Below are 15,068 nucleotides of genomic sequence, written 5' to 3' on the forward strand. Positions count from 1 at the left end.
GGCAACGGATCTATTTTTCTTGGCTCCGCAGATCTCTCGGCATGAAGGAGGTGAAGAGCGAGCGGGAGCGGGGGAGTCGGCGAAGGCACCGGGACGGGGACGTGGTGGGGATAGCGCCGGCGGTAGTGGTGAAGCAGGAGCGACTCAGCCCGGAGTCCGCGCCTCCGGTCCACCGCCGTCCGGATTCGTCCGGCGGTAGCCCGTCCCCACCGGCCGGCGAGTCGGGCCGCCCAAGTCACCGCGGGAACCGAGCCCGAGGAGGTAGCCGGTAAGTGGGAAGCATCTCGGGATGAGTCTTAGATAGGGTTCGTTGAGAAGGGAGGACAGGGCTAGCGCCAGAAACACACCTTAACGCGGCAGCTTGGACTTAATCCTAAAGCGATAGAAGTGATCAGCTGTGCTTGTGTGGAAAATGTTTACTCCGGTACCTAGCACTTGGGTTGCAGCTGGACGATAAGCGCTCAATGCCTGCTGCGCAGTCTATCGCCTCTTCATTTCTGTGTACCCAGCATTTCACCGAGTATGATCCAGTTGATAGCAGTGATAGTTTAAGTTGAAAGATTTCCCCCATCTGCCTGCAAATGGAGTGCCGGCGTTATCTTTTCAATTATCTGTCCCAAGAAGTTTACATATCGAGGGCTTAGGCAATCTACCTGATATTCTTGCCGGGGGGGAGAATGCCTCTTGATAGACACCTTCATTTATTCATTCATTCGACGTAGTTTTACTGAGTACCTATTATGTGCTAAAGACCGTTCTAGGTTATAAAATAATGTGGGAAAATATACAACATTTAAAAAAATACATGCAAACGTACATGTGGAATTTGACTTAAAATAGTGTAGGATTATATGCAGAAATATAATGGTGAAAATGGTGGGGGGTTGGGGAAGAAGAGAGTCCTAGGTTCTGGGGCTGCAAGGGTGAACTTAGATGGTCTGCCTCTAGATGGTGCTCCTGGATGGTGCTGTAGCCCTGAGACAAAATAACAAGCAAATTTGGAAAAGTAGTCTCAGTTAGTAACAAGTATTTGGGGGTAGGTTAATGTGATAGTGAGAGAGTGGAGGGAGGTGGTTTTCCCTGAGTTGCTGTCTGAAAAGTCCACTATTTGACCTAAGACCTGAATGATAGGAATAATCTGCCTTGTTGAAGATCTAGGCAGAGTGAACAACCCATACACAGAACCTGAAGTGGAATTAATTGTGTTCTTCTAGAAAAGGGAGTGAGAGGGGAAATCCAGTGTAGTAATCAAGGAGAGTGGTAAGAATGACATTGGCGAGTGAGGAGATAGAGCCAGAGACTTTGCTGATAGATTATGATTGTGTGGGGAAGGAGCATGGAGGGCTGTTGATCGAGGGGAGAAAAATAATCTAGGGTGACTGCTAGGTTTTTTGCCTGAGGAGCAGGGTGGATGGTGGCACTGATTACCCAGCTGGCAGTAAACAGAGAAAAGTGGTTTGGGTGATTGGGAATCCACAGTTGTTCTCTAAGTGAGAAGTTCTAGTAGGCAGTTACGTATGTGGAAGACATAGGACCAGAAAAGTGAAGCTCCTGATCCTTTTAGTGTGATCAGCAAAGACTTACACAGACATGGTGTTTGTGGGTATGCCTGACACTTGGAGCTGTTTTGTATGAGGGAATGAAAGTTGAGATAAATGTGTGTACCATTTTCTGAACAGGTCCCCAGCCAAAAAGAAAAACAAATCCTCAGGAAGAAGGAGCAAGTCTCCCCGGAGTAAGAGAAGCCGAAGTCCTCACCACTCAGCAATCAGAGTAAAGCAGGTAAGTGGATTGAGATGTTTTCATATTGGCTCCAAACCTAGAGCCTCTCCATCGTAGCTAAAGTGTTATGTATGTGTTTTCCTGTACCAGCAACGGGCTTCTCCAAAAACTGGGCTTTTTTTTTTTTCCTTTTTTGTTTTTTCTTTGTTAACTTAAACTTTTTATTTTGAGATAATTGTTGATTCACATGCAGTTGTAAAAGGTAATACAAAAGTGACTGTTTGTCCCAATGGTAACATCTTACAGAATTATAGAACAATATCACAACCAAAATGTTGACATCAATTCTGTCAGGATACAAAACATTTCCATCACCACAAGGATTCCTCAAGTAGTTCTTTTATATCACACCCAGTTCCCTCCCACCCTTACCCCTCCACCTCCTGGCAGCTTCTAATCACTTCTCCATTTCTGTAATTTTGTTTCTTCAAGAATGCTATGAAAATAGAATTGCACAGTTTGTAGCCTTTCTGGATTGGCTTTTTCCACTCAGCTAAATTCTTTTGGAGTTCATTTATATTGTTGCTTCTGTCTGTAGTTCCTTCCTTTTTATTGCTGAATGGTATTCAGTCGTATGGATTTAACCATTTGCCCATTAAAGTATATCTGGGTTGTTAGCAGTTTTTGGCTATTAGACATAAGACTGCTGTGTACACATTTCTTTACAGGTTTTTGTGTAAACATATAAGTTTTCGTTTCTCTGGGATAGATGCCCAGGAGTGCACTTTCTAGATGGTATGGTAGTTATGTTTTGTTTTTTTTCCTAAGAAATTGTTTTCCAGAGTGCTATGTTAGTTTGCCAGGTCTTCCATAACAAAATACCATAGACTGGTTGCCTTAAGCAGTGGAAACTATAATTTTCACACAGTTCTAGAGGCTAGAAGTCAGAGATGAAAGTTTCAGCAGTTTGGTTTCTCCTGAGGCCTTTCTCCTTGGCCTGCCTTCTCTGTTGGGTCCTCACAGTCTTTCCCTCTGTGCGCTCCCATCTCTGACTCACATCTTCTTTAACCACATCAGCTATATTGGATTAGGGGCTTACTCATTTTAACTCAATCAGTTCTTCAAAGACCTTACCTGCAAAAAATCTGGTTACAGTCTGAGATGTGGGGGTTGAGACTTCAGTATATAAATTTGGAGGGGGCACAATTCAGTCCTTACAGTGGCTGTCCCTTTTTATAATGTGAGTGATCCAGCATTTGGTATTGTGACCATCTGACAAGTATGATAGTGATACTGCGACTTTAATTTGCGTGTCCCTGGTGGCTAATAAGTCTTAAAATTGGACAGACTGATTCTTTCACTTTCTTCTTTTTAAAACTTGTTGGGACTTCCCTGGCAGGCCAGTGGTTAAGACTCTGAGGCACAGGTTCAACCCCTGCTGGGCGGAGCTAAGATGGCACATGCCACAGGACATGGCCAAATAAATAATTGTTTCAGGAATTCTCGTTCCTTTGTCTTTCCATATACATTTTAGAACAATCTAGTTTATATCTATAAAAAAAACTTGCTAGGATTTTGATTGAAATTGTGTTAAACTTGTACTTTTTGAGAATTTTTAAAAAATTACATAGTCTTCCAATCTTTAAATATAGATGTGTCTCTCTTTATTTAGATCTTTGATTTCTTTCATCAGTGTTTCAGTCTACAAGTCCTGTATGTGTTTTGTTAGATTTACACTTAAGTAATTTTTTTAAGTTATCATTAAGTGATATTTTGAATTTCAGCATTTACTTGTTCATTGCTAGTACATAGAAATATGATCGATTTCTGTATGTTTATCTTATATCCTGTGACCTTAACTGAACTCATTTATTTTACCTAAATAAATCCCAACCTAAAACTTGGGATTTTCTACATAGATAATCATATCTGCAAAGAGACAGTTTTGTTTGTTTTCCTTTACAGTGTATATTCATTTTATTTCCTCTTGCTGCATGGCTGGGACTCTGGCACTAAGTGGAATAAGAGTAGTAAGAGCAGACACTTTTGCCGTGTCCTCAGTCCTGATGACCAGGCATTCAGTCATCGTCTTGTTCTTTTTCCTTGAAGTTTTATTTAATTTTTGACAGTTTTGGGTCTTCGTTGCTGCGTGTGGGCTTTCTCTAGTTGCAGTGAGCAGAGGCTATACTCCTGTTGTGTGCAGGCTTAGTTGCCTTGTTGCATGTGGAATCTTCCCGGACCAGGGATCACACCCGTTTTCCCTGCATTGGCAGGCAGATTCTTAACCACTGGACCACCAGGGAAGTCCTCAGTCTTTTTAAAGAACCTCTGGGTTACAAAGTGCAAATAGAGACACTGGCATTAAGAAATGGATTTTCCTATGAATTTGAGCCAACTTCCTGCTACCTAAAAAGATTCAGAGCCAGTCTTGATGATCTGTTGTATGAGTTGGTCAGCCATCACCTTCATTATCTTAGAATTCAGCCACTGGAACCACAATACCCAGATTAAACCTCTCAAACCACTTGTAGCTTTGTGTGTGTGTGTGTGTGTATGTGTGTACAGCTTGCCACTGTTGTGATTTAATAATTTTGGCATGTTAACATTTTGTAGATTTAAAAGGTACAGTGTATAGCCTGTTAGTTGGATACATTGATATATTGTAATATGACTGCCATGGAAGCAGTATTTACCAAGTTAGATCATTATAGAGTAGTGTTACTGTTTATATTCATTTTTCTGGGCATTAGATCTCTATCTATGGCTTATTTGCTATTCGTTACTGTTAGTACCCTTAAATACCATCAGTCTTATCCTCCCGCCTCCCATCTCCGGTGACCACCGTTTTCCTCCCTGACTGTTTATATTTATAGGAGATAGATATAAAGGAGCTTCCCTGGAGGCTCAGACAGCAAACATCTGCCTGCAGTGTAGGAGACCTAGGTTTTATCCCTGGGTCAGGAAGATCCCCTGGAGAAAGGTGTGTGTGTGAGATTTTTTTCAGCTTGCAGGTTTTTACCTCTGGTTTCTAAATCAGCAACTTACAGTAAATCCTGGGACCTATCATATGGAACTATTTTGTGATTATTGTTACTTTGGAGTGGCTTAGTTTGCCTATCTATGCTAACTTCCCTCCTGACCTCAAATAATCTCTTAAAAAGCTGATTTCGTTGTATCAGCTAGAAACTTGTAAATGGCTCTCAAGCAGAGGGGATTGAGGACTTGACAGGCAGTTGAAAATCAGTGACTTTCACCTGGATTGTAAGAGCACACACCGCCTCTGACTTGTACTTAGAGAGATTCTTTTTTGCACTATTCAGCCACCATTAAAAAAAAAAAGTTCAACACAGAGTTATATTCGATATAATTTAATAACCTAATATGGAAAATAATTTGAAAAAAAATGTGTATATGTGTGTAACTGAATCACTTTGCATATGCCTGAAATGAATACAACATTGTAAATCAACTATACTTCGATTTTTTTTTTTTTTTTTAAGGAGGTAGGGGACAGGATTGTGGAAACCCGAGGAAAAAATTTATCAATTGCTTATTCATGATCATAACACAGAAGTCTCTAAAATAAAAAAGTGAGAGTATGGTTTACATAGTATATGGTTACTTCTCTCGTTAGCCCCAGAATCACACCCCTCCCCATGAACAAAAAAAACCACCTCAGTCCCCAGAAGTCACCTTGTTAATAGTTTGGTGTTTATACTTTAGCATTCTACAATGCTTATGTTCTCTTCTTTTCCTTTATATTTTGGTGTGTGTGTGTATTCTGTGCAAAGATGTTAATTAACAAAAAGAATCATATTGTATCTGTTATCCTACTTGACTTATCAATAGTTGAGAGTGTATGTTGAAATCTTAGTTATTTTGTGTTGTCTGGTTATGTAATTTGTCATATTCTCTCCAAAGCTTCTACTGATTTTTGCCTAGTATACATACATGTACTGGAAACAAAGACAGAATTGCCCATTTGATTTAGCAATATGTAGGTCATTGGTGACCTTGACCAGCAATTTTAGTGGAGTAGTAAGGGTGAAGTCTAATTGGAGAATTCAGAAAAAGATGGAAAAAGAATTGGAGACTGATTGAAACCAAACTCTTTTAAGGAATTTTACTCAGAGAGTGAAGAGATAGAGTGGAAGCCAGCATGGGAAACGGGCTTTGGGAAGAGCAGATGCCAGTGCTAACAGGGCTGGTCCAGTGCAGACCAGGAAAGGGGACTGTGCAGGGGAGGGCAGGGGTCACTGCAGTGATGCTCTGCGTGCGAGGGGAGCTCCCCAGTGTGGGGACTGGCTTCAGATAGAAGCACAGAGAATGCGCAAACTGCCGCACGACACACTCATCTCACACGCTAGTAAAGTAATGCTTAAAATTCTCCAAGCCAGCCTTCAGCAATACGTGACCTGTGAACTTCCAGATGTTCAAGCTGGATTTAGAAAAGGCAGAGGAGCCAGAAACATTTATTTCTGCTTTATTGACTATGTCAAAGCCTTTGACTGTGGATCACAATAAACTGTGGAAAATTCTGAAAGAGATGGGCATACCAGACCTCCTGACCTGCCTCTTGAGAAATCTGTATGCAGGTCAGGAAGCAACAGTTAGAACTGGACACGGACCAACAGTCTGCTTCCAAATAGGAAAAGGAGTACGTCAAGGCTGTATATTGTCACCCTGCTTATTTAACTTATATGCAGAGTACATCTTGAAAAATGCTGGGCTGGAGGAAGCACAAGCTGGAATCAAGATTGCTGGGAGAAATATCAATAACATCAGATATGCAGATGACACCACCCTTATGGCAGAAAGTGAGGAAGAACTAAAGAACCTCTTGATGAAAGTGAAAGAGGAGAGTGAATAAGTTGGCTTAAAGCTCAGCATTCAGAAAACTAAGATCATGGCATCCGATCCCATCACTTCATGGCAGATAGATGGGGAAACAGTGGCTGACTTAATTTTTCTGGGTTCCAGAATCACTGCAGATGGTGATTGCAGCAATGAAATTAAAAGACACTTGCTCCTTGGAAGGATAGTTATGACCAACCTAGACAGCATATTAAAAAGCAGAGACATTACTTTGCCAACAAGGTCCATCTAGTCAAGGCTATGGTTTTCTAGTGGTCATGTATGGATGTGAGTGTTGGACTATAAAGAAGGCTGAGCGCCGAAGAGTTGATGCTTTTGAACTGTGGTGTTGGAGAAGACTTGAGAGTCCCTTGAACTGCAGGGAGATCCAGACAGTCTATCCTAAAGGAGATCACTCCTGAGTGTTCATTGGAAGGACTGATGTTGAAGCTGAAACTCCAACACTTTGGCCACCTCATACGAAGAGCTGACTCATTGGAAAAGACCCTGATGCTGGGTAAGATTGAGGGCAGGAGGAGAAGGGGACGACAGAGGATGAGATTGTTGGATGGCATCATCGACTCGATGGACATGGGTTTGGGTAAACTCCGGAAGTTGGTGATGGACAGGGAGGCCTGGCGTGCTACGGTTCCTGGGGCAGTTGCAAAGAGTCGGACACGACTGAATGAACTGAACTGAACTGAGAAGCACACATAGTTTCCTTATGGGCACAGGAAGGGAAACAGTATATGGGTGTAGATAGTGGTAAGGGGGCAGACATAGAAAACCCCTTCTGAGTAAATAAGACATGTAGAGGACCATGTAGGATGAGAGAGAAGGGGTGAAACAGTCATCTGGGAGGAGGACTAGATCAAGAAAATGTAGGATGGTTGCTGGGCATCGTTAAGGAGGCTTAGGTCATGCTTCTGAAGTGGGACCCGTCAGAATGGCTTGTGCTTCTCTCTTGCCACTTTGATGTACTAGATGCTGGTTGTGGTTTTGCCAGGACAGCGCAACAAGAATGGCATTGGACAAGGGATTGAGGGAGTGATCATACTGCTTGACCCTGGAATTTCAGCTAGAGGGGAAGGGAAGAGAGCACATCAAGAGAGTGAGGGACTGTGCAGAGGTAAGAGGATCAAAGGCTTGGATGAGTCTTACTGGCATGATCGTTAGAGTTGGGTAAAATGTGAACTGGAAAGATGGGCAGAAAGAGGACTGCCTGAAATTATAGAGGGGCTGCAGTTCTTCGAAGTGAAAAGGTCTGTGTAACCGTGAGGTGAGTGGCTGAGGAGAAAGGAGATGGCAGATAAGATAACGGGGAGAGAGCAATGCGAAGAGTGGAGATGTGAACGTGGTACTGAAATCAGCAAGGGCAGTGCTTTAGAGAGTGACACGAGCTAGAAGTGAGACGGTGACGTGAAGGGGCGTGATTTAGGGTTAGTAAATGATAGCAACAGTGAGAGGGGTGGCTGACAGTGGTCTTACATGAGATTCACTGCCGCATCTTTTCAGGGAGAAAGAAGAGGTGGGGAGTGTTCTAGAATTGGCAGTGAGAGGAAAGGGCATTGCCTGCCGTATGTCCAGGCCTGAAGATGCTGGGAGCTGAGGGGAGGTTGGAAGGCGAAAACCAGCTCCTTTGAGAGAGCTGGAGGGGAACAGAGACGGGAACTATCAGAAGACGTGGAGGGTGTAGGTTGGTTTTGCCAAGCTTCCCATTTCCAGGGGAAATAGAAAGTACAGTGGCTTTAGGAGTTGAAAAAGGGTGGAATTTGGGGACAGAATCCTTCATATACAGAGCCTTATGGGAATTAGAGTACAAGGGAGGTGGAGGTGATGGCCTGGAGTCTGTGACTTCTTACAGTGACTCATTTAATCAGGGATAAAGGGTATAATGAGATTAGTTCTGGTGAACTCAAGGCAGATGGTGGTGGCAAGCTTGTGACTGTCTTGGGGTAGGAGAGATGGGTGTCTGCGGCTCCCTTCTTCTTGGTACTTGTCTTTGGAGGTTAGGAAGTCTAGGAAAACTGGGTCCAGCTCTGAGCAAGCATACCCCTACTTGACCTCTGTGGTTGGTAGGGAGAAGGCCTTGAGGCAGGGGCTGGGGATGAGGGTCGGCGAGGAAGTGGGGGAAAGGTCCCAGTCCTGATGCTCGGGATTTCCTCTCCACCCCTTCCCAGGAGGGGAGCCTCACTTCATAGTGCAGGGCTCCCTCTTGAGCTCTGATACTTTAGCTATAAGATTAGTAAGGATAAACCTATCTTCACGTGTTCGTTAAATATTTATTAATACTTCTTCTGAAGAGTGCTTGTTACTATCCTTTGCCCATTATCTACTAGGCTGATTTTCAGTACTGTTTTTAAAGAAGCCGTGGTATGTTTCTTCATTTCTTCAAATCTTTAAAAAATATATCTGTTACAGTTGACCCTTGGACAACATGGGTTTGAGTTGCACTGGTCCACTTATATGCAGATTGTTTTCAGTAGTAGAGGCTGCAGTACTCTGTGTCCCGAGTTGGTTGAATTTGCGGATGCAGACCCTCAAATACAGAGGGACCACGTATACAGATCGCCAACTACAGCTGCCTGGAGGGTCAGTTCCCCTGTGCCCCAGCTGCAGTAAATTTTTACAGGTTTCTTCTTATATAGTTCTTAATTTTATTCCTAGGTATTGAGTAATCTTTGTTACTGTTGAAATAAGATCTTTCAAAATTACTATTAATACATTTTTATTTCTGGCATAAGAGAAAGGTAGCTTTTTTCTTTATGTAATTATCTTGTATGTGACTACTTAATTCTCTCTGTGAGTTGTGTTTTCCCTAAATTTGCCTGTAGGTATTCTTGTTTCTCAGGCTCTGAACATGGGTGTGCACTGTTAGAGCTATATTTGGGCAGCCTGGGGTACCTTGGAGAAGGAGATGGCAACCCACTCCAGTATTCTTGCCTGGGAAATCTCATGGACAAAGGAGCCTGGCAGGCTAAAGTCTGTGGGATCGCAAAGAGTCGGACACAGCTGAGTGGCTAACACTTTGACTGGGTGGTGGCCTTGCAAGGGGAACATGACCACCACTGGTAACCTTATTTCTGTGGGACATTTTGCTCTGAACACCAAATCACAAGTGACTTCTCGAATGCAGCTCTGTTTAGAGACTGTGAACTGCCTTTACTTTCCTGAATCTGTTCGAATTTCAGGAACATGAGGACCATCCTCGGAGAGGCCGGGAGGATCGGCCACACCGAGAAACCTCAGGACAGGAACACAAGCGAGCTCGGAACAGCGACCGGGACAGGCACCGCGGCCATTCCCACCAGAGGAGAAGCTCAGGAGAGAGGCCTGGCAGCGGGCAGCCTCAGGGACGTGATCGAGATGCTCAGAACCTGCAGGCTCAGGAAGCCGAGCGGGAGTTCCACAATGCCCGGCGCCGCGAGCACCGCCAGAAGAATGAAGTTAGTGCTGGCAGTAATGCGTCTCAGGACGCACTGCCTCGGCCTGGACCTGGAGGCAACAGCAAGGACAAAGAGGTGCCTGTGAAAGAGAAGCCAAGCTTCGAACTTTCTGGGGCACTTCTTGAGGACACTAACACCTTTCGGGGTGTAGTTATTAAATATAGCGAGCCCCCGGAAGCACGTATCCCCAAAAAACGGTGGCGTCTCTACCCCTTTAAAAATGATGAAGTGCTTCCAGTGATGTACATCCACCGACAGAGCGCTTACCTCCTGGGCCGGCACCGCCGCATCGCAGACATTCCCATCGATCACCCCTCCTGTTCAAAGCAGCATGCCGTCTTTCAGTACCGGTAAGTGTCCATCTGCGGAGGAAACCAAGGTGCCAGCAGAAGCCTGCCGTCTTGGCTAGTTAGGATTACTGAGATCTGTGCACGTGTGTTTGCACAAGAAGCCCATATCCCTCATACGTAATAGTATTTTTTTAATTTTTATTTTTTTGGCTGAACCTGCTTGGTTTATGGGATTTTAGTTCCCCATCCGGGGATCGAAACCAGGCCCTTGTCAGTGAGAGCGTGGAGTTCTAGCCCCTGGACTGGCAGGGAATTTCTTCTAATATTAGTCTTAAGGAGTATTATTCATCTAATGTGTAATCACTTTATATAAATAATTGCCAACACTTGTGTAAGAGGATTGAAGTTGGTGTCCGAAATCCAGATTTTGAATCTTGCCAATGCCACTTACCTGGGGCCAGCCGCTTTTCTGGGCCTCAGTTTCTACGTCCCTCGCAGGGCTGTTACGATAGGTAAATGGAAATAAAGCTGAGAGTGGAAATAAAGCTAAGAATGGAAATAAAGCTGAGAGTGCCTGGCATGTGTTAGCTGAGTCTCTTGGCAGTTTCTGTAGTACATCTGTTACTGTTGGATGCTCACAACAATCCTGTGGGGAGGCGAGGACTGGTATTAATACCCCATTTAACAGATGAGACGATGGAGCCCAGCAAAGCCAGGTGGCCTGCCTAATAAATAATCACTCAGGTAGCATGCTGGCTCAAATTGGTTTTGATCTGAACAATTTTGATCATCTTATCTGTCCCCTTGACTCCGAAGTCCAAATACACTGGTTTATTCCTATTGGGACAGAAGCTAAAATATGTTGAAATATAGGTAAAAGAAGCATTGTGTTGATTATTAACAATACAAAAAATGTCAAATTTTATTATTTTTTATTTTTAAAAGCCAGAACATTTATTGCGCTACTAATTGTTGAAATCCTTAGGATGAACTGGATGCTGCAACAGCCGCTCGCTTGGGTTTAGGTGTTGTTCCTTCACGGAATCCATGCCTGAATCTGTGGCATACAATTTTTAGGTGCCTCATTCAACCAGTCCCGGTGGTATTTCGTCTTTTAGCTTTAGCACTCCAATTATACTTTCTCTTTCGCTTGGCAGGGTAGCCACACTTGCCACAGGTCGACTTCTGAAGGTGGTAGGCCTTAGAGCCACAGCAGCAGCATAGCGTGTGCGTCTTATTCCGACGCTTTCCAAACGATGACGTTCCCTTCGTCATCTTGCTTCTGCCACCGAGACCAAAGAGGAAAAAAAAAAATTTCTTAACCATGGCAAGTGGCTTTGGATTCTGCATTTTAAGCTTTGGTCTACCATGAATCCCTTCCTCCCAGTGACCAGTTCTCACCGATTTAACTTGCTCCCAATTTCAAAATCCATGACTGTGCCTCCCATTGATTTCTACAGTTTGAACTTGAACTGAGTCTAAGCCAGGTATTTACATTGTCCAGACTGTTAGCAAAGAGCTGGAGGATCTGAGGCTGGATTTCCCTCACAGATTTCTCTACTTTACCTCCACTAGGCTTGTGGAGTATACCCGTGCTGATGGGACAGTTGGCCGCAGGGTGAAGCCCTACATCATTGACCTTGGCTCAGGCAATGGAACATTCCTGAACAACAAGCGAATTGAGCCACAGAGATACTATGAACTGAAGGAAAAGGATGTCCTTAAGTTTGGGTTCAGCAGTAGAGAGTATGTTCTGCTCCACGAGTCCTCTGACACCTCTGAAGTAGACAGGAAAGAAGACGAGGATGACGAGGAAGAGGAGGAGGTGTCTGACAGCTAGCGAACTGAAAACAACCCAGACTCTCGGGAGACCTTTTCTTTGTGCGAAGGCTTTGGGACTGACTCACGGGGCACCGCTGTGCTCTCTGTAATGCCTCTTACTGCCTTAAGTCTTTCTTCTGTTGCTGACCAGCTTATGTTTCAGTGTAAAAAAAAAAGACTTAGGTTTGGTTGAACTTCTATCTGTGACACATTGGCCACATGCCTGTGGGCATTTATTTCCCGAACAGTCTCACCGACACATCGTGTTTTAGTAGAAGCATCGTGGCTTGAGTTGGTGCTTTCAGAACTGCTGCCTAGGAAACTATAAACCTTTGGTTAAGGGGGAATTGTGGCTTGTTTTCTTTGTACAGTTACTTTATTTATATAGTTGTTAAGCTTTGTGGACCGGGTTTGTTTTTATCTTGGGGGCAAACCCCTGAACAGAGAATCTTACTAAGCTTTGGTTATCACCAAAATAGCCTCCAGAATATACCAAAGCTTTGACCTGGTTGAGCTCTTGAGTCATAGAAATTGATTTTGCACTTGGTTGGTTTGGGTGGGTGGGTGGGATTTACCACATGACCTCATTATTGACTGTTGGACTCAAACAGATACTTTATGGAGCCTGCTTCAGCTCACAACTGTACAGGAGGACCATGGCCACTGCCAGCGGGTGCTGACTGCATGTCACAGGAGGCCGAGATGGGTCGTGGATCTGTTTCCTGGGAGACAACTCTGACTTCTCCACGGAACATGTACAGAACAATTTTGATCATCGTAGCTGTTCTTCAACTTCACGTTTTTATTTAGAGGTTATCTCCATTCTTTCTTCTTTGAGAGAAGGAGTCATTTTTGTAGCAGGGTCTTTGCTTTATCCTAACAACATATACATGTCAAAAGACGGTTGTGTGGTTGACACGTTTCATCTTTTTAAAACAACATTCAGAGAGGTTGTATTTACCTTCCCAAGGCTGGAAAGTATGGGAATTGCCCAGTTTTCTCATTTTCCACCAGAGGACTATGTGTAAGTAGAAAAGTCACAACTGCTTACATCTGTTGTGTGTATGTATATATGTACATATTTAAAAAATTGTGTGAAAGAGCCGCATACTGATTTTCCTATGAGAATGTTTTGTGACGTAAATGTAATACAATATTATAGGCAAAGGCCTCCCTGCATTTGAGGAGCAGGTTTTCATTTATATGTATTTTTGGAATAAAAAATAATAAAATTTGTAAATATAGCCCCCTTTCAAAATGTACTTCTTTGCTTGCACAGAAGACCTTGTGTTCATGGGTGTATTCTGGTGCTAAGGACACCTCTGAATCAGTATTGTGGAGTAGAAGTTGACAGTTGTGGAAGGTGTTGTGGGAGTGATAGGGCCCACACCTGCCTTGGAATCCAGATCTTCACATCTCAGCGACTTGAGTGGTGGTCCTGATGAAGCAGCCGTGCTTTTTGAGTTGGCAGTGGAGGGTTTTTCCTTCCCAGAAGAGTCAGAGTTGGGGCAGGTTATCCGTCGTGGGCCTCCTACCGCTGACACCTGTCCCTGCTTCCTCACCCTCAGGTGGTGATGGGGGTGTGAGATGGGAAGGAGAGATGATGCAAGTCAGTGCTGCTGCTAGCTGGTCCTCTTGGGTGGAAACTGATGATCTTACTGGGCTTCTCTGGTGGCTCAGTGGTAAAAGACTCCACCTGCCAATGCAGGGAACTCGGATTCCATCCCTGGGTTGGGAAGATCACCTGTAGAAGGAAGTGGCAACCCACTCAAGTATTCTTGCCTAGAAAATCCCATGGACAGGAGCCTGGCAGACTATAGAGTCCATGGGGTTGCAAAAGAATCGGGATACAAGTGACTTAGTGACTAGACAACATTAACGTTAGCTGATCTTGCTTACCATTGTATTTCCATTGAGGTCTCATACCTGTATGTACTCAACATTAAATGTTGACTAGTACCTAGTGTGGAGAGGAGCAGCTGACTAATTTTATTCGAAAGAAATGAAAAGATCCCCTTTGGGGACTCCCCTGGCAGTCCAGTGGTTAGGACTCTCCTGTCCACTACAGGGAGAACATGTTCTATCCTTGGTGGGGGAACTAAGATCCCACATTGTTGTTCAGTCACCAAGTCGTGTCCAATTATTTGTAACCCCATGGACTGCAGCACTGCAGGCCTCCCTGTCCCTCAACATCTGGAGTTGGCCCCAGTTCATGCCCATTGAATCAGTGATGCTGTCCAATCACTTCATCCTCTGTCTCCCTCTTCTGCCTTCAGTCTTTCTCAGCATCAGGGTCTTTTCCAGTGAGTCGGCTCTTCACATCAGGTGGACAAAGTATTGGAGCTTCAGCCTCAGCACCAATCCCTCCAATGAATATTCAGGATTGACTTTCTTTCGGATTGACTGGCTTGATCTCCTTGTAGCCCAAGGGACTCTGAAGTCTTCCCCAGCACCACAGTTCAAAAGCATCAATTCTTTGGCACTCTGCCTTCTTTATGGTCCAACTTTCACATCCGTACATGACTACTGGAAAGACCATAGCCTTGACTTTATGGACCTTTGTCAGCAAAGTGATGTCTTTGCTTTTTAAATATGCTATCTAGGTTTGTCATAACTTTTCTTCAGAGAAGCAATCATTGTCTAATTTCATGGCTGCAGTCACCATCGGCAGTGATTTTATCTGTCACTGCTTCCACCTTTTCCCCTTTTAATTGCCATGAAGTGATGGGATTGAATGCTGTGATCTTAATTTTTTTTTTTCTTAGTTTTTTTAATACTGAGTTTTAAGCCCACTTTTTCACTCTTCTCTTTCACCCTCATAAAGAGGCTCTTTAGTTCTTCTTCGCTTTCTGCCATTAAAGTGTATCTGCATATCTGAGGTTGTTTATTTCTCCCAGAATCCTTGATTCTAGCTTGTAACTCATCCATTCTGGCA

General features: G+C 43.9%; 1 protein-coding gene and 1 pseudogene across 2 annotated transcripts; one reads left to right on the forward strand and one right to left on the reverse strand.

Moving 5' to 3' along the window:
- SNIP1 (Smad nuclear interacting protein 1) lies at positions 1-13,375 on the forward strand. 2 transcript variants are annotated; one of them, XM_065916243.1, is made up of 4 exons: positions 1-268; positions 1,680-1,782; positions 9,768-10,372; positions 12,745-13,375. In XM_065916243.1, the coding sequence occupies exons 1-4, from the start codon at positions 42-44 to the stop codon at positions 12,941-12,943; spliced, it is 1,134 nt and encodes a 377-aa protein (XP_065772315.1). In that variant the 5' UTR covers positions 1-41; the 3' UTR covers positions 12,944-13,375. The 2 variants fall into 2 exon arrangements, with proteins under 2 accessions (XP_065772315.1, XP_065772304.1); XM_065916232.1 differs by lacking the exon at positions 12,745-13,375 and adding an exon at positions 11,888-12,678.
- LOC136154050 (large ribosomal subunit protein eL37 pseudogene) lies at positions 11,250-11,845 on the reverse strand (annotated as a pseudogene).
- Positions 13,376-15,068: the final 1,693 nt, after the last annotated feature.

This window comes from Muntiacus reevesi, chromosome 1 (genome assembly GCF_963930625.1).
Source record: "Muntiacus reevesi chromosome 1, mMunRee1.1, whole genome shotgun sequence".
Taxonomy (NCBI): domain Eukaryota; kingdom Metazoa; phylum Chordata; class Mammalia; order Artiodactyla; family Cervidae; genus Muntiacus; species Muntiacus reevesi.